The 20,995-nt window shown below is 44.6% G+C and overlaps 1 protein-coding gene across 2 annotated transcripts; it reads right to left on the bottom strand.

Annotated features, from left to right (window-relative positions):
* Positions 1-726: 726 nt before the first annotated feature.
* Positions 727-11,716, bottom strand: Ldha (lactate dehydrogenase A). 2 transcript variants are annotated; one of them, XM_070032764.1, is made up of 8 exons: positions 11,616-11,716; positions 9,450-9,602; positions 6,419-6,536; positions 4,947-5,120; positions 4,291-4,464; positions 3,439-3,556; positions 1,936-2,059; positions 727-1,453 (listed from the first exon to the last, which is right to left on the bottom strand). In XM_070032764.1, exons 2-8 carry the CDS (start codon positions 9,573-9,575, stop codon positions 1,289-1,291), a joined length of 999 nt encoding a protein of 332 aa, XP_069888865.1. In that variant the 5' UTR covers positions 9,576-9,602; positions 11,616-11,716; the 3' UTR covers positions 727-1,288. The 2 variants fall into 2 exon arrangements, with proteins under 2 accessions (XP_069888865.1, XP_069888866.1); XM_070032765.1 differs by lacking the exon at positions 11,616-11,716 and adding an exon at positions 9,810-9,962.
* Between the last annotated feature and the right edge of the window lie 9,279 nt (positions 11,717-20,995).

Consider the following 20,995-nt stretch of genomic DNA (forward strand, 5'->3'; position numbering starts at 1 on the left):
GCTTTTCCAGCAAGTAGCCACTTGTGTGCATATAGGGCCTGCTTAATCAACTCCTGAATTTAGCTGACTCAAGGGTACCTTGCAGAGTTACTCTATTCCTTGGTTGGAGACAAAGAAAGCACCAGCTAACCAAGAATATTGAAGCAAAAAGCATGAAACTTTACAGGATTACATCTCAACTCCCAGAATATTTTTAAAAAATCTAATAAACCTATTTTGCTAAAGTATTACTCTTCAGTGGTACTGACATTGGCTTATGGCATCAAATAGTATGAAATTAAGGTGTTCTTTCAAAAACACTTAAGTGTCGGTGGCTCACACCTGTAATCCTAGGTACTCAGGAGCTAGCCCAAGCAGGAAAAGTCTGGCGAGACTCCCCCCACCCCCCATCTTATCTCCAATTAACCACCAGAAAACCAGAATTGGTGCGGTGGCTCAAGTGGTAGAGTGCTTGCCTTGAGTTAAACAGCGCAGGAACAGCACCCAGGCCCAGAGTTCAAGGCCCATGCCCATGTCCACCATCACCACCACCAAAAACACTAAAGATACCTACCTCAAAGCTTACAAAAACCATTGGGTACTGGTGGCTAACACCTGTAAAATTCCCTACTCACAAAGCTGAGATCTAAGGATTGCCAGCCTGGAAAGGAAAGTCAGTCCTTGAGACTTTGATACATTAAATCAAAGTCTGCTCATTAGTTAATAAAATGGCACTCTTCTAAGATATTAAAATCAACAAAGTAGTCACTGTTCAAGGTTTATTTGGTGTTTTAGTCTGACATTTGGATAGGTGTTGCATTGTTCATATATAGCTTTTTACATTACATGCCAATGTACACTACTTATATATAGTACACAAAATATCTTTCAGAACAGTAATGCACGTGACATGCAAAAATGGATTTATACAACAGATCCCAGGAAGTGTGACTGGAAAAAGAAGTTGGAACTAGGCATTTTGGTGAAGTTACAGAGCACACAGTAACACATCTGGTTCAAAGGGCAGTTAGGGACTGTGCACCATTCACTGGCAGTGGTGTCTCAAGAGAGGGTGAAATTGTTTTACAGTAACCAGTTTACAGCTACAGAGGTACCATCCACCATCAGAATACAGCTGCAGGTTTTTCTGAACCAGTCCTATTTCTAACTTCAGGAAATGGATGCTTTTCCCAGGTCATTTTATAATACTACTGCTTTAGTCCCTTATAGCTATAAGGGACAACATGCATAACCTCCGACTTAAAATCCTCTTATAGCCTAGACAGTGAAGTGGTACATATAGAAGATTTTAAAATTGCAGCTCCTTTTGGATTCCCCAAAGTGTATCTGCACTCTTCTTCAAGCGGGCCTCTTCCTCAGGAGTCAGAGTGACCTTCACCACATCTGAGATTCCATTCTGTCCCAGGATGCAAGGAACGCTAAGGAAGACATCATCCTTTATTCCATAGAGACCCTAAAGGATAAAAGAAAAGTACTTTAGATTCTGTCTATATATTCTCAGGTTTTTAGTGAAGTTATCAAGTGATGATGTATTAAACAGTCCTAGCGGAGATTATCCTACAGAATAACTCATTTTGTTCCAAAAATGGAAATGTTATCTATATTAATTTCATTTTAATCACTGATTGAAGACTTCCATTAATTTGACATCGGAAGTCTTAAAAGCTAAGCATCAGTGAATAATACCACAATCCTTGTTACTCAGGTAGACATCTGAGAATAAAAATTCAAAGACAGCCCAGGCAGGAAAGTTTATGGGTCACCAGAAGTGACTCAGTAGAATGTCAGCCTTCAGCAAAATACTAAGGGACAGCCCCTGGGGCTGACTTCAAGCCCCAATACCAAGACACATAAATACACATACACACAAGAATCTTCAGGAAAATAACAATGAAATAAAGGACTGAAATACAATGCATCATTGCACAGACATACCTTGATCATGGTGGAAATTGGATGCACTCTCCGAAGATTCTTCATAATGCTTTCTGCTAAATCTGCCACAGACAGTCCAATGGCCCAGGATGTATAGCCTTTCAGTTTGATCACCTCATAGGCACTGTAAGTGGGGAATGATAGGAAAAAGGAAGAATACAGAAACTCAAAGTTTTCACTGAGTACATCTGACCTAAATAATGCTACAATGTGGCATTATACATGAAGGATATCCCAACAGTACTCTTAGTAATAGGAAAGTTAAAAGGGTAAACCCCAAGCTCTTACATGGTCATATAAGGATTATAGAACTGCCAAATTAATTATAGCTACTAACACCAAAGCTACTGTTCCTTGGAAGAGTTGTATATTAAAGGAGGCTTAGCAGGGGGCTAAGGCAGGGGTATTACAAGTTTGAAGCCAGCCTCGACTACAGTGAGACCAATTACGAAAATATATCATGAATAAATTTTATACACCCACAGAATTCCACATAGGCCTCATAGTTTTATAAGTAAATGTCACCTAGATGAAACCACCTCTTTCAATTGTTTCTTTACATCTTAGTACCATTGTGAATTTAGACCTTGCTAATAACTATTATCTGAATAAACAATAGTGAACTCTATTTAATCTAAAGCTGTTTATATCCATAAGGAATTTAATACGGGAGGTAGGTCTGGTGTTGTATTCCTGTAATCCCAGCTATTCAGAAGGTAGAGACAGGACTGTAAGCCGGAGGCTAATTTGGACAAAGTTAGCAAGACCATTTCTCAAAACAAAAAGTCAGGCACCAGTGGCTCACACCTGTAATCCTAGCTATTTGGATAGCTAGAGCTGAAAGTCAGTTCAAGGTCAGTCAAGTTAGAAAAGTTCATTAGGCCCCTTTTCAACTGACAGTAGAAACAGTGGTGTGTACCTGGCATCCATTACAAAACTGTCAGTACCATAATAGAATAAGCTTGATTTCTAAGGTTTTATACCCAAGTGAACAAGTTACCTATGTTGTTCAACAGTAGCTCATGCCTATAATCCTAGCTACTCAGGAGGCTGAGATCTGACGATCAAGGTTCAAAGCCAGCATCAGCAAGAAAGCTGGTGAGACTCATCTCTAATTAACCACCAGAAAACTGGAAATGGAGCTGTGGCTCACAGTGGTAGAGCACTATCCTTGAGCAAAAGAGCTCAGGGACAGGCATTGGTAGTTTACACCTGTAATCCTAGCTACTCAGGAGGCTGAAATCTGAGGATCACAGTTCAAAGTCAGCCTGGGCAGGGAAGTTCGTTTAACTCTTACCTCCAAAATAAAAAAAAACAAAAAACAAAACAAAACAAAATACTCTGAAAAAGGGAGAGTGGTGCTGTGGCTTAAGTGGCAGAGTGCTACCCTTGAGCACAGAAAGGCTCAGGGACCATGGCCAGGCCCTAACTTCAAGTCACAGGACCAGGGGAGAAAACTCTTAATCTTAACCTTCCATGTTGTCAAATTAGGAGATCTATTACCTGTCAACAACTTGTTTATGAACCGTTTTCCACTGTTCCTTATCGGCATCAGTGCCTAAATCAGGATTCAGATTCTTGAAGGAGACACCAGCAACATTCACTCCACTCCACACTGGTACTAAAAAGAAAAGGTACAGGATATATTTATTTCTATGCACCAACGGACCAGTAACTTTAACACTCTCTCTCTCCTGGTTTGTTCTGGTCCTGGGACTTAATCATTGGGCCTCATGCTCTTGAGTAGCTTTTTTGCTCAAGACTAGATCTTGATCCTCAGATCTCAACCTCCTGAATAGCTAAGCCTTGAACCATATTTTTAATTCTCGTATCCGAAGAGGAAGGTTATCCATTTTTTTGTTGGATGGTTAAGACTATATAAAACTAAGAACTGCATAATCTAACCTATTTTCCTGGAGTGTTTAATGAACATGTCCATGGTAATTTCTTTTCATACAAAAAAATAACAAAAACAAAAACAATAGCTAAGCACTGGTGACTTACACTATAACCCACCAGGATTACAAAAGGCTAAAATGAGTTTTCAGGGTTCAAAAAGAATCCTGGCAGGAAAGTCTTACAAGACTTTTCTAAGGACTTTAATTGAAGATCAATTTAACAGTAAAAATGCTGGACTGAAGTTATTCAAGTAGAACACCAGCTCTGAACAAAAAAAAAAAACAGCAGAGGGTAGGACCCCAAATTTAAGCCCCATTATTGGAGAAAGATGAAGAGGGGACAGGCTATGCAGGAAACCATTACCCTGGTTCGTGGATACTTGAAAGGCTCTAATCTGACAATGAAACACCAGAAATTTCTATGTTGTCTTTTAGAAACAATAAACCTAGTGCTTACCACTTGAGTCTCCATGCTCCCCAAGAATCCATCCATGACAGCTTAGTGGGTGAACTCCCAGCCGTTCTCCCATCAGGTAACGGAACCGGGCTGAATCCAGATTACACCCACTCCCAATAACGCGATTTTTGGGGAAGCCGCTTATCTTCCAAGCCACATAGGTCAGGATATCCACTATGAAGAAAGCATTTGAACAATGACATTAAGTGACTCATGAATAACCAGGACTTACCTTAGTATTTTTAGATCTGTTTAAGACACACCCAAGGAATAATTATTATTATTCAGGAAATATTATTTTATGAAAATCAATTATGCAGCAACTAGGAAAACACAACTATTAAAACGTATCTCTTAAGCAATTAACTAGTTTTAAGTTCCAACTATGTTCAGAGGGTATACATAATACAGGGACATTCCTGTAATGCTTTTAAATTAAGTATTTTATAAACCACAAATCTCTCAGGAAAATGAAGCATGAGAAATAAATCAATATACAACATGTAACATGCCATCAGTTTGGCTGTGGTTTGTCTTTTTTTTTCCCCCTCCTATCCCACCCACTAGCTGTACAGTTCATTTTCAACATTGTGTGCATGAATACCACTGCTGCATTTGTTCACCCATTCTCCCTACTTTGCAGAGACAAGCCTCACCTGGATTGGAAACAACAAGCAACTTGCAGTTGGGGCTGTATTTCACAACATTAGGAATGATGAACTTAAAGATGTTCACATTTCGCTGGACCAAATTAAGACGGCTTTCTCCCTCTTGCTGACGGGCCCCAGCTGTGATAATAACCAGCTTGGAGTTTGCAGTCACACCGTAGTCTAAAGAAAAGAGGAAAGGACTCTTATAGATGGGACAGATAAACACTTACCACCTCCTAGCTCTTTTTTTTTGTCTTATAATTTTTTTATAATTTTATAATTGTGTGTATAATTTTATAATTATAATATAGTTTTATAATTGTGATCCCTTAAACGGGAAGAGAAAGTCAATCCCATTTCAATTACAATTTGAAGGAATCAAGTTTAATTTTCATATTAATCCCTTATACACCCCAACTCAGCTCATTTGTCATTCTTCCTGCTCCTATTTTCACTTAGCTCCTTAATCATCAAAAGACAAATCAATTGTCTCTTATTCTTCTTCTAGATACCCTATGGCTGCCCATCACATAAAAGGCCAAACTGGGGCTGGTAGAGCGCTTGCCTTGCATGCATGAGGCCCTGGGTTTGATTCCTCAGCACCACATAAGCAAAAAGAAAAAAGACGTAAGTGGTGCTGTGGCTCAAGCGATAGAGTGCTAGCCTTGGGCTGAGGGACAGGGCCCAGGCCCAGAGTTCAGGCCTCACGACCGGACCCAAAAAAAAAAAAAAAAAAAAAGCCAAAGAATTTCAATCCCAGTTTCCTGGTTGGTGCTAGGGTAAGGTGAAGAGGGGGAACCAAGAATACCTGTGGAATAACTCATTTACCCTATTCCCAAATTTGTGTTTGTGTGTGAAAGGAAATGGTGGAGTAACATTGAAATATTTGAGTTAGGGGTAGAGCTCAGCAGTTGAGCACTTGCTTAGTAACCATGCAAGACCCTGAGTGGAATCTCAGCATGAAATTAAGACACAAAAACTGGAAACAAAGCCGGGCGCCGGTGGCTCACGCCTGTAATCCTAGCTACTCAGGAGGCTGAGATCTGAGGATCGCGGTTCAAAGCCAGCCCGGGCAGGAGAGACCGTGAGACTCCTATCTCCAATAAACCACTAGAAAACCGGAAGTGGCGCTGTAGCTCAAGTGGTAGAGCGCTCGCCTTGAGCTGAAGAGCTGAGGGACAAGCGCCCAGGCCCAGAGTTCAAGCCCCACAACCACCAAAAAAAAAAAAAAAAAACTGGAAACAATATGGTTAAATAGCCTAAAGTCTGGAGCTTTACACATTCCATTCTATTTCAGATAGTTGCCATATCAGCAATAAACTGGATTTCCAGTTTAAATCATTTATTAGAGATGGAAACTTTGGTGGAACCAGTGAAAAATTATTCCCAGGCTCTCCTATACTGCATTAAAAAAAAAAGTCTCTGAAGAATTTTAGCCTAATCAAGAAATGAACAGAGTATAATAGAAAAAAATTAACCTTTGCCAGAGACAATTTTTGGCGTTTTGAGGAAAAGGCTGCCATGCTGGAGATCCATCATCTCTCCTTTCAGTTTGTCTTCCATGACATCAACAAGAGCAAGTTCATCTGCCAAGTCCTGAAAAAAAGAAAGTTTTAGTTAAATGGTAAACTGCTGTTTCCAGATGTTTAGAAAAACATAAAAAATTTCTGTATTCCTGGCATAGGAATTCTGCCAGTTGAGTTTGGGATATGCTTCAAAGTAGAGGCAATATATTCTTTAGACTTAAGCTGATTAAAAACTTAAGCTGAAAAAAAAACAAGTACAACTGCTCAGGACAGCAGTCTGGAGGTTTCTCAAAACATTAAACGTAGATTTTCCCTATGACCCAGCCATACCACTCATCAGCATGTACTCAGAACATCACAAGCCAGGATACCATAAAGACACTTGCACATCCATGTTCACTGATGCACTGTTCTCAACAGCCAAGTTATGAAAACAGCCTTATAAAAGTGGATCTCAAAATTGTGGTACCTACCCGCAATGGAATTTTACACAGCCAAAAGGAATAATATGGCTCTGCAGGGAAATGAATGGACCTAGAACAAATCTTGTTAAATGAGGTAAGCCAAACTCAGAGACAAATGGTGCAGGTTTTCTCTTATTCAGAAATATACAGAGACATGATAAACTAAACAAGAGTAGGCATTTACAGTCTATGTGCCTGATTATATAAAATCCTTTTTATTGAAATAAGCTCCAAGAAATGGAAACAAGATTTTCTTTGTGGGATTTTTTTTTTTGTCTTGTTCTTTTGTCTCTGGGAGGCAAGGGAAAGCACAGCAATGGAGGGACCAAGGGTGAACAAATGCAGCAGTGGTACACACTAGACACTACATTGAACTATGTAACTTGTGGGTGGGGATGAGAGGGGAAAAGTAGGTGAGGGAAGAGATGACATTGTTCAAAAAGAAATGTACTCATTACCTGACTTATGTAGCTATAATACCTCTGTACATCACCTTTATACTAACAGTAAAAAAATTAAAAATTGAAAAAAAAAAGCTGATTAAACCCAGGCACTGTGACTCATATATGTAATCCTAGTTACTTGAGAAGCTAATTCTAAGGAGCATTGTTTGAAGCCAGCCTAGGCAAGAAAGTCCATGAGACTCTTTTTGTTTGTTTGTTTGTTTGGGGTTTTTTTGCCGGTCATGGGGCCTGAACTCTGGGTCAGGGCGCTGTCCCTCAGCTCTTCAGCTCAAGGCTAGCGCTCTACCACTGGAGCCACAGCACCACTTCCGGCTTTTTCTGTTTATGTGGTGCTGAGAAATCGAACCCAGGGCCTCATGCTTGCAAGGCATGCACTCTACCACTGAGCCACCTTCCCAGCCCCATCCACGAGACTCTTAAACTCGAACTAACCATCACAAAAACAAAAATTCAGGCTGGAAATGTGGCTTAGTCAAGTGCTTGCCTAGCATGCATAATTCCTCAGTACCACATAAACAGAAATGACTGGAAGTGGTGCTGTGGCTCTCAAGTGCTAGCCTTGAGCAAAAAAAGAAAAGAAGCAGGTTAAGTACCCAGGCCCTGAGTTCAAGCCCCAGGACTGGCCAAAAAAAAAAATCTACCACAGCTGGTGGGAAGACAGAACACTGATTAGCTAATACTACAGAATAACTTCTAAGTACGTAAACTGCCTTATATTCATTAATAGTTACATATATACCAATTGTAGGTTGTTATTCATTAAAAGATAATACCAAACAGTGTCAAAACATGGAATTAAAAGGCAACTGTCTGATTTATTTTCTGGTTGTTTTCCACCCAAGATTGCATTCCATCAATACTAATAATTTGGGGCTGGGAAGGTGGCTCAGTGGTAGAGCACTTTCCTTGCATGCCTGAGGCCCTGGGTTTGATACCTCAGCACCACATAAGCAAAAAGAAAAAGCCGGAAGTGGTGCTGTGGCTCAGGCTCAGAGTTCAGGACCCACGACTGGACCCCCCCCCCAAAAAAAATACTAATAGTTCTATATAGCTCAGACTTTGTCTGACAATTGGTGACTTCAGCCTGGAAACATCAACCATGGTCATAATACAAATTGGCTATGGTCTTCCATTACTACAACAGTTAACCTGCCTGCAGATCTACCACAAACCAACTATAATAAAATTATGATCTGGTAAGTATTGTTCTTACCCACACTGAGTCAGGGGCCAATGAAAAAGATCATCGATAGTTTATATGTGTAGGAAAACAATTTCTGACCCAGCTGGTAAGAAAGGATGAGTTGATGGAATACATGCAGAGTAAGTTCTATTGTTACAAGACCTCTGCATTGCTCACTTTTGCTGCCTTCTCACTTCAAGCCACTTGTGTTCTAAACACATTCACTGTCATCGGGATGCCATAGGTATACACAAACTATATTGAGGCTAGGAAGGAGAATTCAGAGTTTGAGGCCATGTTAGGCTATATACTGAGACTTTATCTCAAAAAAAAAAAAAAAGGAATGAAGGATACCTCCTTTTTTTATGAATCAGGTTTGAGTGAATACTGTAAGATGTGTATATTCACAAATTCTGTTTTCTACTTAAACTTTATCATAACTGATAAATTACTGTTAAGGGAGGAAGATTTTTAAGATTCCTCAATCAGCAGGATTTTACCATATGCACATTATTATTTGCAAGTTTAAGAGTTTAGATTCATTTAAAGGTACATATACTCTTTTGTTATTGGCACTGGGTTTCCAGCCTGGCTAACTTTTTTTTAATAGTCCCTACTTTTTTTTTTAAATTCTATTGTTAAGATGCTGTACAGAGCGGTTACAGTTACATGAGTAAGCTCAGGAGTATATTACTTGTCATTGTTACCCCTTCTGGCTAACTTTTGTAGTTTATCGCCCTGTTGCAAAAATGTTTCAGAGAAAATCCTTTGAATGAGTGTATGACCTAAATATTTTTATTTACAATGTAAGAAGTCAGTTTTTGGAGATGGAGGGAAAGGGTAGAGTCAATTTATGGGCTTTACTTTCTTACCTTCATTAAGATACTGATGGCACAGGCCATGCCAACAGCACCAACACCAACAACTGTAATCTTGTTCTGGGGAACATGTTCTTCTTTAAGAAGATTCACAATCAGCTGATCCTTGAGACCTGACATTTTGGCCTGGGAATGACTGCTAAGACCCTACAAGGGAGGGAACAATCATTGTTATTGCATCCTCCACAATATTTTCTGTCCAAGAACTCTCCATTTACTTTCTTTTGGGTACTTGCCACTAAAAATAGTAAATGACTACAAGGATAGAAGGGGGGTTAAAAAAAAAAAAAAGATGATCCAGAGGGTTGAAAGAACTCATGCTAGGGGGTCTGGTCTGGCTATGACAGGCCTCACCTTGCTATGGAAAATAAATATTGATGTTTCGGTGTACGAATAGTCTTCCGAGTCACTCATCTTTGGCTCTCTAGTTTCTTGTGAGCCACCCAACCTCCCCCCGGCCACCTGGGACCCTTCAATACGACCAGGGCCAAGATAAGGGGCCAAACTAAGTGCACAAGGCGCCACTAACGGCCACGAGGTACGACCTCAAGCCAAAGCCACGTGCTGGGAGGTCTGCGCATGCGCGTATACTGGCTACCCATCCCCCTTCCTTCCCGCCCCAGTAAACCACAAGTTTTATAACCCACTTATTTCCGGAAGATTGGCGGGAGGGGGGAGCTAGTGAGCATGCGCACATGCATTCCAAAGCAAGTGGAGGCAGCAGCGTGCCTAGCAAGACTCGGGGAAGCCCCACCCGCACAGCTGCGCGCTTTAACCCAGACAATCAGGAGCGTTTGGGTTCCCGATAGAGGATTATTCGTGTCTCAGAGCTCAGAATCAGACTTTAGACTCGACTATAGCAGATGAGAGCCACGTGAAGCTGGCCCGGGCAGCCTGCCTGACCGGGCCGGTGTCCAAAGTCAGACTTCAAGTCGCAATACCCGGAACCACCGGATGTTAACTAAGCCGAGGGAGGGGCCTCGCAGGGCTGCGCTACAGTCCCGTTGCCAGGCGTTTAGCCACCCAACAGGTCTTGCCCGAACAGGAAGTGCAGAAAAAGCTGCGGCCGGGGATCTAAAGCCAGGAGCCCAAAAGTTTAATGGAACTGGTTTAACCCTTCGGGTTCCAGGGCGGGGAGAGGAGGCCGCCTGGTGCTCCTCCAACCCGGCACTGCCCTCTCTGGAGAGGATGCCACAGGTTGCATGCCCAAAGATCCAAGTCTTGACATTGTTCCAAAGGGCAAAAATATCCTAGGTCGGACCTCCAGGCCAGCAGCCCAGAGTCGCCAAGCTGGAAGTGGGTCTCCCTACAAATCATTGCTATTTCTGGCCAGCCAGAAGGTTGCTGCCGGCGGTGGGGGGAGGTGGGGGGGCTGGGGAGAAGGAGGAAGGGGGTTCGTCCCTGCAGAGAAAACCCGCTGCACCACAAACCTCGGCCCCTGGGCGCAATGCATTAGTGAGGGTCCGTCTAGGGGGGCGAGGCCTGCATCCAACGCGGGGCAGACCCCCCTCCCCAGCTCAGCCGCCCTCCACCGTGCAGAGATGCCCCTAATCGTCTTTCAGCTGGCGATTCAAAGGGAGGGCCTGGTGGCGGGCGCTCCTCCTGGGGTTCGCAGAGGGCCCCCATTGCTCGCCCCACCTTTACACGTTATACCGCGCGCTCGGTACAGTCTGGACAGACACCGGCAGCTTCGTGCGCCCTGTCATTTTCAGGGCCCACCGGAGAGGCCCATCCGAAAGTCTCGGGGAGAAAAAGAAAAGCGAAGCGGGGCCCTGCGCGGCTTTCGGCTTCTGAGGCTTTCCAATTCCATCGGCTCGAGTAACGCGGCCTCAAGTTTTGCGCACACGGTCGGTGCTGAATCTGGAGGGTCCCCCCTTCCCCCCCCCCCTACTCCCCGGCTTCAAGCCTGTAACACCTTAATCTCTCCTAATCTCCTAGTACCCCCTCCCTGCCCCAGGCTTTTCACCTAAGGCTGGGTGGGATCACCTGCTCGGGTCCCCATTGCCAGCTTAGCGCAAGAAGGCTCCAAACCCACGCGTGGCCGCGTCTCTTGAGCTGCTTCTAGAAAACGGCGCCCACCCCCCCACACACACACACTGGCCCCCTCGCCCGTGCGCCTAGCCAGAGGAGCCTCAGGCATCGGGCGGAGTCTGAGCATACCCGGGGTGCACGGCGGGCGGGAGTCGGAGCGCGCAGCGAGCAGATCCGGACTCAGCAACAGCGGCTCCTGCAGTCGGGCCCCGGCGAGGGAGGGGCCTTAAATCCAGCCCCGAGGCTGACGTCAGGGTGGAAGCCGGGCGGACGTGCGGGAACCCACGTGTGGGTCGGGTCGAGGGGCGGGCGCCCAGCCGGGCGGGGCACCGGAGAGGCCCTGGCGGCGCACGCAGCTGATGGACAGACCTGCAGGCCGGCCCACGTGCGCGGGGACATCTTAGGGAATGCCCAGCGCCATGCTGCTCTCTGGCCTCAGAGTCCTAGGCCAGTCCCCTGAGCCAGCGTGAAAACAGAAAAAGACTCTCAGCTGGATATTCCGAAAACTGTGGAGGGAAGCCCTGATCTGTTCTGCCACAGGGATTCCCAGGGCCTGACACAGCTGGGGGATGCAATCCAACAGTATTTGGTTGGAGAAGAGAAAGGAAATGTCTAGCACCTCACTCGACTGTCAGTCTGACGCTCCTTGTTCCCCTGCAGCAAAACTTTGTCCCAAACTCAGGGCGAAGCTTTGTCCTTCCAGACCTTGCAGGGTGACTCGGGTCAGATTTACATGCTTGTTTCTCCCAGGGGCAGCCATACCCCACACTATCTGTTTTGTTCTAGCGTTTCCAAACGTGTGTCCTTGTTAGCCCCTTAACCACCAATCCTTCTCTACTTATACCAGTTTCTTTTTGTTTTTAAACCAAATTTTATCTATGCACCTTTACTCATTGTTAGTTCCTTTAGCTGATCTGGCTTATCTCTCTTTAAACTATGTGCCTTTCAGCATTCCCCTACTGTGGTGTCATATGCAATATGTTTGGTGATTTTCCGTAGTGATAAAAAAAAAAAAAAAAAGACCAAGTGAAGGGAGGATTGTAACTTTGAGCCCCACTCACCAACCTCCAGGAAAGAAGGTGGTCGCTGGAGACTATAACCTTTCTAAAAAAGTTCTTTTCTTCCTTTTTTTATTAGCATATACTAGCTATACAAGGGGAACGTTTATAGAGACAAGTTCACACGTGCAATGTGTTCCAATCAACCCCCAGCCTCCACCATCATTCCCAAGTTCCATTAAAAAGTCTTAAACAAGATCTGATATGCTTCCAGCTGCTGATCACAGGAAGTGCTGGGAGGGAGAAGCACTCTGAGGGCTCTGAGGCTCTGGAAGCAATGCTGTCACTTCCCCATTCCTGCTTATCTCTCCCAAGTGGCCGCCCATTTATAGTATCTTCCATAAAGAACCACAAGGCTGGGGGGGTGTGGTCAGTGCTACCAAGGCTTGCAAAGCATGCACAAGGCCCTGGTTGCCATCCCCTGTACCATATAATAAATACATACAAATTTTAAGATTTTACAAAATAGTAAAGGCCAGGTGGCAGTGGCTCACACCTGTAATCCTACTTACTCTGGAGGATGAAATATGACAGGCTGGGAATCTGGCTTAGTGGTAGAGTGCTTGCCCTGCATGCATGAAGTCCTGAGTTCTATTCCTCAGTACCACATAAACAGAAAAAGCTGGAAGTAGCACTGTGATTCAAGTGGTAGAGTGCTAGCCTTCAGCAAAAGAAGCTCAGGGACAGTGCCCAGACCCTGAGTTCAAGCCCCAGGACTAGCAGTAATAATAATAATAAATTTTAAAAGAGATCTGAGGGGGCTGGGAAGGTGGCTCAGTGGTAGAGCGCTTGCCTTGCATGCATGAGGCCCTGGGTTCGATTCCTCAGCACCACATAAGCAAAAAGAAAAAAGCCGGAAGTGGCGCTGTGGCTCAAGTGGTAGAGTGCTAGCCCTGAGCTGAAGAGCTGAGGGACAGCGCCCAGGCCCAGAGTTCAGGCCCCACGACCCACAAAAAAAAAAAAAAAAAAAAAAAAAAAAAAAAAAAAAGAGATCTGAGGATCACAGTTTGGAAGCCAGCCAGGGAAGGAAAGTCTGTGAGACTCTCATCTCCAATAAAATATAGAAAAAGCTGGAAGTAGAGCTGTGGCTCAAATGGTAGAACTCTAGCCAGGAGCAGAAGCTCAGCAACCACACCCAGGCTCTGAGTTCAAGCCCAAGAATAGGAAAAAAAAAAATAAAGGTAATTTTTTTTCTTGGTTTCATGAATGACCCAAGCAAATGATCAAACCACAAGTAGGAGGTTTGATGACACCTTATGGTGACTGGTTCCAAAACACAGTCTCGTGGTACTGAGCTGTTAACCCATGGATCAAATGGTAGAAAGTGCTGGAATTGAATCATAGGACACTCAACCAGTATTCACTGCAGAATTGCTTGATATGGAGGGAAAACACACATATCTGGCCGCCGACAAGTTCTGATAATGAGATCAGAGGGGTAAAGTTTATTTTTTTCCATTCCATCCACACATTCATAAACCTACGGGACTGGTACCTCCTTCCTCTCTGCAGTCCCTCCCACTGGTCTGTACATCCTTCAAATAGACTTGGATTATAGGGCTCTGTTCCCTTACTAGGCATCTTCAGCTCAGGGATGGCTTATTTCTTCCCTGTGCTTTCAGCACCAGCTCAGAGTGAGCCCTGAGAAAGATCCATTGTAGTGGCTGTCTTCATCTCAAAGGGAAAACGGATCCCCAACTCAAGAACCAGCAGGGCCCAGAAAGAGCATGGAAGCCCTGCTTGCCTATCAAACATGCCCCACAGCGGCTGGGGTGAAATCAGGCTGGGAGACAGGTAAGAATTTTCACCGGAGACTCGGCAGCTTTGCCATGACGTAAGGTGCCTAGGCTGCATCTTCATTCTCCTAAATCAAGACACTTAACAACAGCTCACTCTAAGCACAGCTTCCCTCTTCTGATGCACAGCAGCCACTGTTTGTCTTCACAAAGATAAACCAAACCCCCTCTGATGAGGATCAGCTACTTACTATGTCAGGCTGCAAGCTAGGCATCCTCATACTCTTCACTTGAACTCTTCGGGGGTAGGTATAATTATGTCTACTTTCCAGATTAGGAAACCAAAGTCCTGAGAGCCTTGGCTTTGCTAAGGCTGCTAAGTGATTTCAGCTGAGATTTTTCTAACCCATAGCTGACTGATGCCAGAGCCTATGCTTTTCTTTCTCTAGGATGTTATCTATCAGATCCCCAGCTCTTGCATTGGGCCAGATATTACCCATGGGGCTCAATCCAGACTCTGTCACACAAGTGGGCAGTGAGTGTCTGTGGGTGTCCTGGCCGCTTCAGCTGCAGCATTGTTTGTCTTCTGTCCCTAAACAAAGACTTACATTGTTGGTGCTCCTGGCTGTTGGGTTTGCAGATTCAGATGAAAACTTGTTCCACTGGCTTTCCTGAGTTTCCAGATAGGAGATCATGGGACTTCTCAGCCTCAGTAATTATGTGGACCAATTTCTCATAATCCATCTCTTTCCATGTACTCTGCTATTCTACTAGTTCTGTTTCTCTGGAGAACCCTGACTAGCACTGTTCACATTGCAGCAATTCTGTACTAAAAGCAAAGCAGAGTGTGGAACCCATGGAATGAGGCAAGAAGCACTCTTTGAGGGGCAAAACTGACTTTTCAACCTGATTAAATATTCTTTGAATGTTTCCCTTGTTGAAAGGGGAAAATCTTACAAAGAAATTATTTGACCCAGGAGACAGACTGCCTTACAGAATGGTTGGTACTCAGCATCTACTCTAAGATTTATTTTAGATGGGTTAGATGGGTCTAGCCAGAAGGAAAGCCAGAACACAGTTCCATGTCATACTTCTTGTGTGTGTGTTCTTCCTGGGGCTTGAACTTAGAGTTTGGGCGTTGTCGCTCAAGACTAGCACTGAATACCTTCTGGCTTTTTACTAGTTAAATGGAAGTAGGAGTCTCATGGGCTTTTCTGCTCTGGCTGATGTAGAACTATGATCCTCAGATATTAGCCTCCTGAGTAGCTAGGATTATAATCCTGAGCCACCTGCAGCAGGCTTGAGTCATTCTTTTATTTAGTATTGTGACTTCCCTCCTCAGGGGCATTAAATAGCTCTTCACTGTGCCCAGAATAAAATTCAAACTCCTTGGACAAGTGCATCAGTATCTATGCTCTCTGGTCTAGTACTTATGTTCCCTTTCTGGCCTCATCTCCTATTTTCCTTTGTACTTCCTGCACACCAGTCTCAAGTCCACTCTTCACATGACTCAAATGTGTCATGTACTGTCCCATATCCCTGCCACCATCCTAACCCCTCTGAGCCTCACATATTCAGAGTGCAAGCTCCAGGGTCCTTAGAGTTTACACCAAATTCACTCTCTATCTTTGAACTCTTTCTCTCCTGAACCAGGAGCAACTAGTAGAAACTTTCTCATTCATCTCCATAGCTTGACACATACATTTATTTAATTTGGAATTAAATACCTACTGTGTAAAGAGACTATGCTAGACACATTCAAAATGATACATTTGTTTTTGTTTTTGTTTTTGTTTTTTGTCGGTCATGGGGCTTGAACTCTGGGCCTGGGAGCTGTCCCTCAGCTCTTCAGCTCAAGGCGAGTGCTCTACCACTTGAGCTACAGCGCCACTTCCGGTTTTCTGGTGGTTTATTGGAGATAGGAGTCTCACGGTCTCTCCTGCCCGGGCTGGCTTTGAACCGCGATCCTCAGATCTCAGCCTCCTGAGTAGCTAGGATTACAGGCGTGAGCCACCAGCGCCCGGCACATTTGTTATTAGAAATAATGTCACAGGGCTTTGGAAGCAGGTGTTTTATGTGTATTGTACTTAGGATGAAACCCATGGCCTTGTGCATGCTAGGCAAGTATCTTACCAGTACAGCCTTGTGAACAATTTATGGTAACAGAAGTCTATGTGTGCTGAATCCTGTGTAGATTATTTTAAACCTTACAAAGGCAATTTCTTGGGACATTCCAAGGACAGCTGGGTATAGTGGCATACACGCACAGTTCTAGCTACTCAGAAGGGAAGAAGGGAAGATAGTTGATTGGGAGAATCAGCCTGTGCAACATAGCAGGCTCTACCCAAAAATAAACAGAAAGAGACAGGGGAAGGAAAAGAAAAAGACAAATTTATAAGCTTTCAAAGACCAAAGTAGAGAGACTAACATCCTTCCCAATACTTAAGATGTGCTAGTCACTGTGAGTCATGCCTGTAATCCCAGCTATTCGGGAGGTTAAAATAGGGAGAACTGAAGTTCAAGGTTAGCCCAGGTAAAAAGTTAGCAAAACCCCATTTCCACTAATAAACTAGGCTTAGTGTTTTACTCTTGTAACTCTAGCTGTAGTGGAGGCATAGGTAGGAAGATCATGGTACAAGGTGGGCCAAGGGGAAAATGGGAGCACCTATCTGAAAAATAATCTAAAGCACAAAGGTCTAGAGGTATGATTCAAGTTGTAGATCACTAGCTTGGCAAGAATGGGGTCCTGAGCCGGGCGCCGGTGGTTCACGCCTGTAATCCTAGCTACTCAGAAGGCTGAGATCTGAGGATCACGGTTCAAAGCCAGTGGGCAGGAAAGTCCGTGAGACTCTTATCTCCAATAAACCACTAGAAAAAAAAAAAAAAAACAGAAGTGGCGCTGTGGGTCAAGCGGTAGAGTGCTATGCTAGCCTTGAGCTGAAGAGCGCAGGGAGCACCCAAGCCCAGAGTTCAAGACCCACAACTGACAAAAAAAAAAAAAATGGGGTCCTGAGATGAAACCCCAACACCTCCAAAACAAGCAAAAGTTAAAATACAGAATCAAATGTGATATTACTGTTGTTTGATGCAGGTGAGGGTTAGTAAAGTTTTCCTTTAAAAGTAGGAACTCACGGCTGGCAAGGTGGCTCAGTGGTAGAGCGCTTGCCTTGCATGCCTGAGGCCCTGGGTTCGATTCCTCAGCACCACATAAGCAAAAAGAAAAAAACTGGAAGTGGCACTGTGGCTCAAGTGGTAGAGCGCTAGCCTTGAGCTGAAGAGCTGAGGGACAGCGCCCAGGCCCAGAGTTCAGGCCCACAACTGGACCCCCCACCCCCCCAAAAAAAGTAGGAACTCAGCTGGGCAGCGGTGACTGACTCCTGTAATCCTAGCTACTCAGGAAGCTGAGATCTGAGGAATGCAGTTCAAAGCCAGCCTGGGCAAAAAAGTCCCCAGGAAGCTCTTTATCTCCAATAAACTCAAAAAAAAAAAAAAAAAAAAAAGCCAGAAACAGCTCTGTGGCTCAAAAGGTAGAGCACAAACTTTGAGCACAAAGAGGTTCAGGGACAGCCCCCAGGCCCTAAGTTCAAGCCCCGGGACTGGTAAAAAAGTAGGAACTCTTCCCTTAGGGTCTTTAACTTTGATCGCAGAATAAGAATTTCTGGGCAAGAAATGGTAAGAAAAGTTGGCAGAGCTTTATTGAGTAAGCAGGCAAGCAGACAAATAGACAAGCAGCAGACAAACAGAAGAAGGGCAGGGGCACAATCTAACAGAATGTGGGTGCTCTCACAGGGGGAGAGGAGAGACCCAGCTCCTTGACTGGGCTGTTGGGTCTGGCTTCAAAGTTATGCAAAGATAGGAGTTTTGTCTTTGCTCTAATTACATCTGGTGTTAAGTTCTGAGTTTCCAGGTAAGAATGCATCCTGACATAAAACAGACCCTTATCCTCATCTGCATTTTGGGCAGGAAGTCACTTAGGTTTGGAGAAGTGTTTTGCTCAGGAAGGCATACATCCATTCAAAAAGGTGCTAATTCTTGGGGTGAGAAAGGCATCCTTCAAGAAGGAATGCATCAGGCTGGGAAGGAGGCTCAGTGCTTGCCTTGTATGAAGCAAGCCCTGGGTTTGATTCCTCAGCACCACATTAGCAGAAAAAGCCAGAAGTGGCGCTGTGGCTCAAGTGGTAGAGCACTAGCCTTGAGCTAAGGAGCTGAAGGACAGTGCCCAGGCCCAGAGTTCAGGCCCCACCACCACCACCACCACCAACGACAACAAAGAGGGAATGCATCCTGTTGTCTCTCTTTGAAGCAAAGATGGCACTTTTATGTTTGTTTCTAAATACCTTAATTCTGAGTTGCCTTCACCAGGCCTCACTTTCCTTACATTATCCTGTTTCATTTTCCCCTAAATGACTTTGGTTCTTTAACCTTATGGGAAATACATGAAGGAATATCTCCTGTATTTGCCATAAACTTACCATTCCTCTTTTTTCCCTCGTCTATCCGGCTTCATTTCTCCTAAAATTACTTTTTTCACTGAATCTTAAGGGAAGTACAAGGAAGGAACATCTCCTGTATTTGCTGTAAGTTGGCCATACCTCATTTTTCTCTTGTCTATCTTGCTTCATTTCCCCTAAAATGACTTGGTTCCCTTAATCTAAAGGTAAGTAGATGGACAAGCTTTAAGCTTGAGTTTTTAATTCCTGACAGCCATTTACCATGCCTCATTTTCCCCAGGCTATTCTGCCTCATTACTACACACCCATACACAAAAAGGTAGAAAAAAAATGTTCTAGCGTTCAGAGGAGAGAAAGGGCATTTGGACAGGGAAATCAGGGAAAGCTTCCCAGAAAAGGCATTTGAGGCTAGAAAAAGATTTCTATTGGTGATCATTTGTTAAGAAATCAGAGAACACAGAATGAGGCAGTCTCCATTCTGAAACTGGAGGAAATCAGGCATGATGGAGGAATCTTTACCCTTAAATTCCAGGTTAAGACCTTCAGAAGTGATTTTTTTTTTTGGTTGCTTTATTTTGTGGTCAGTAGAAGTTGTTGAAGTTTCTGGAGAATGGGAGAAAAAAAGACGAAAAGCAGAGTAGTTGAGAGGTTCTAGGGAGAAGGGCATTTTGTTTTAAGGTAATACACACATCCACATATATGACATGTGCAGAGCACCAGTTCGCAGCCACATCTGTACAGAGCACACTCTTTCTGACAGCTGACTCTGCGTCCCCCAGCCCCTCTGCATACTCACTGTGATCCTAACTCCACTCACCTTCTCCATGCGTGCAAGGCTGATGGCTTTCCTGAGGCCCCAAGATGCAGATGACCTCATCTGTCCTGGACACAGCAGGGCCTGCTGAGTACGTGCAAAAGAAGAGGTTCCTCTCTCTAGTGACAGAGCAGCACCTGCCTCTGAGAAACTGCTTCCTGTCACCTCCCCCTGGGTCTTTGTTAGGTCCGCCCAGGAAAACTGGCCCCTACCCCATTGTTCTTCCTTGGTGCACAAGGGGCCCCCTTCCCTAGAATCCCCTGCCTAGCATTCACAACCTGGGTAACTGGAGTACCTAGGGGCAGTGGGAGGTCCCCCAGGCTCTGAGGTCTTCTCTCTGACCACGCCTACTTCCCCGCCCTTTTCCTATATATCAGTCTTCATCATTAGTTCAGTCCCTTGTTTTGCCCCTGGCCCCTTGCAGCCTTTTATTTGCCCCTTGCCCCATTCACCTCCTTCTCTTCCCTTTCCCTCCTTCTGTATCTCCTGCATGAGTCCATCTTGTGCAGGCCTGCAGCATGCTCTCCCCCCTCCAATAAACTCTTTTCTGCACCATGTGGTGCTCTCCTTTTGGCTAAACCTTACAATCCCAACCCATCCATCTTTCAGATGATGAGCATGAAGCCTGAAGACTCCACCCCCAATAGCTCAAACTGCCCCGTGATACCTGTAGGGTGGGTCCCTGATACCTACCAATCCACCCACCCATCCCACCACCTCCTTCCCTTATGTCCCATCAGGACAGCTTCATCCTCAGGCACTACATGCTGCCTCTTCCCTGCTGGACTTGGGCTTTTTGTCCTTTCTTTTAAAGTTCATTTCTCACCTGACTTCCCAACAGAATCCTTCCGGGGAATTCAGATTCCCTCCAGTGCTTCTTATTCCCTTCTTTTCTACTCTTCCCTGTGGGGAGCTGAACCTCAAGCCTCCCATCCCATGGACTGGGTCCCCAGGCAAATATTGTCACCAGATCATGAATGGCTTCCAAACTGAGAGCCCCTGAAATCAGTGCTGTAGCGTGAATCCCAAAACCCCTGTAATCCCCAGTGTGGGCACCATGGCGGGAAATGTCTTCTGTGTAATCACAGCAGGAGCGAACCATGGAAAGTTGTGACATCCTCTCTTCCTGACACATCGGGTATCAAGGACTATGAAGGACATGATCTAAGATGAGTGAGCAACTTGACAGAGGGAGACCTGGGGATCAGGAGTCCTGGATTGTTCCAGTTCATTGTGGATGAACATTGTGGATGACAATGGGGCTGTCATATCCATCTGTGGGCTCAGCATTCTTAACTGTAACGTAACAGGGTCTCTCCCTTCACATTCTTACATCCAAGGAGGCTCTGAGTTTGTGAGGCAAGACTCCATATACATCTTTGGTTTGGTTTGGTTTTTTCTTTTCTTTTCTTTTTTCTGGTTTGGGGCTTGAACTCTGGGCCTGGGTGCT

The sequence above is a fragment of the Dipodomys merriami genome, unplaced genomic scaffold, assembly GCF_024711535.1.
Source record: "Dipodomys merriami isolate MVZ:Mamm:240054 unplaced genomic scaffold, mDipMer1.0.p SCAF_21, whole genome shotgun sequence".
NCBI lineage: Eukaryota > Metazoa > Chordata > Mammalia > Rodentia > Heteromyidae > Dipodomys > Dipodomys merriami.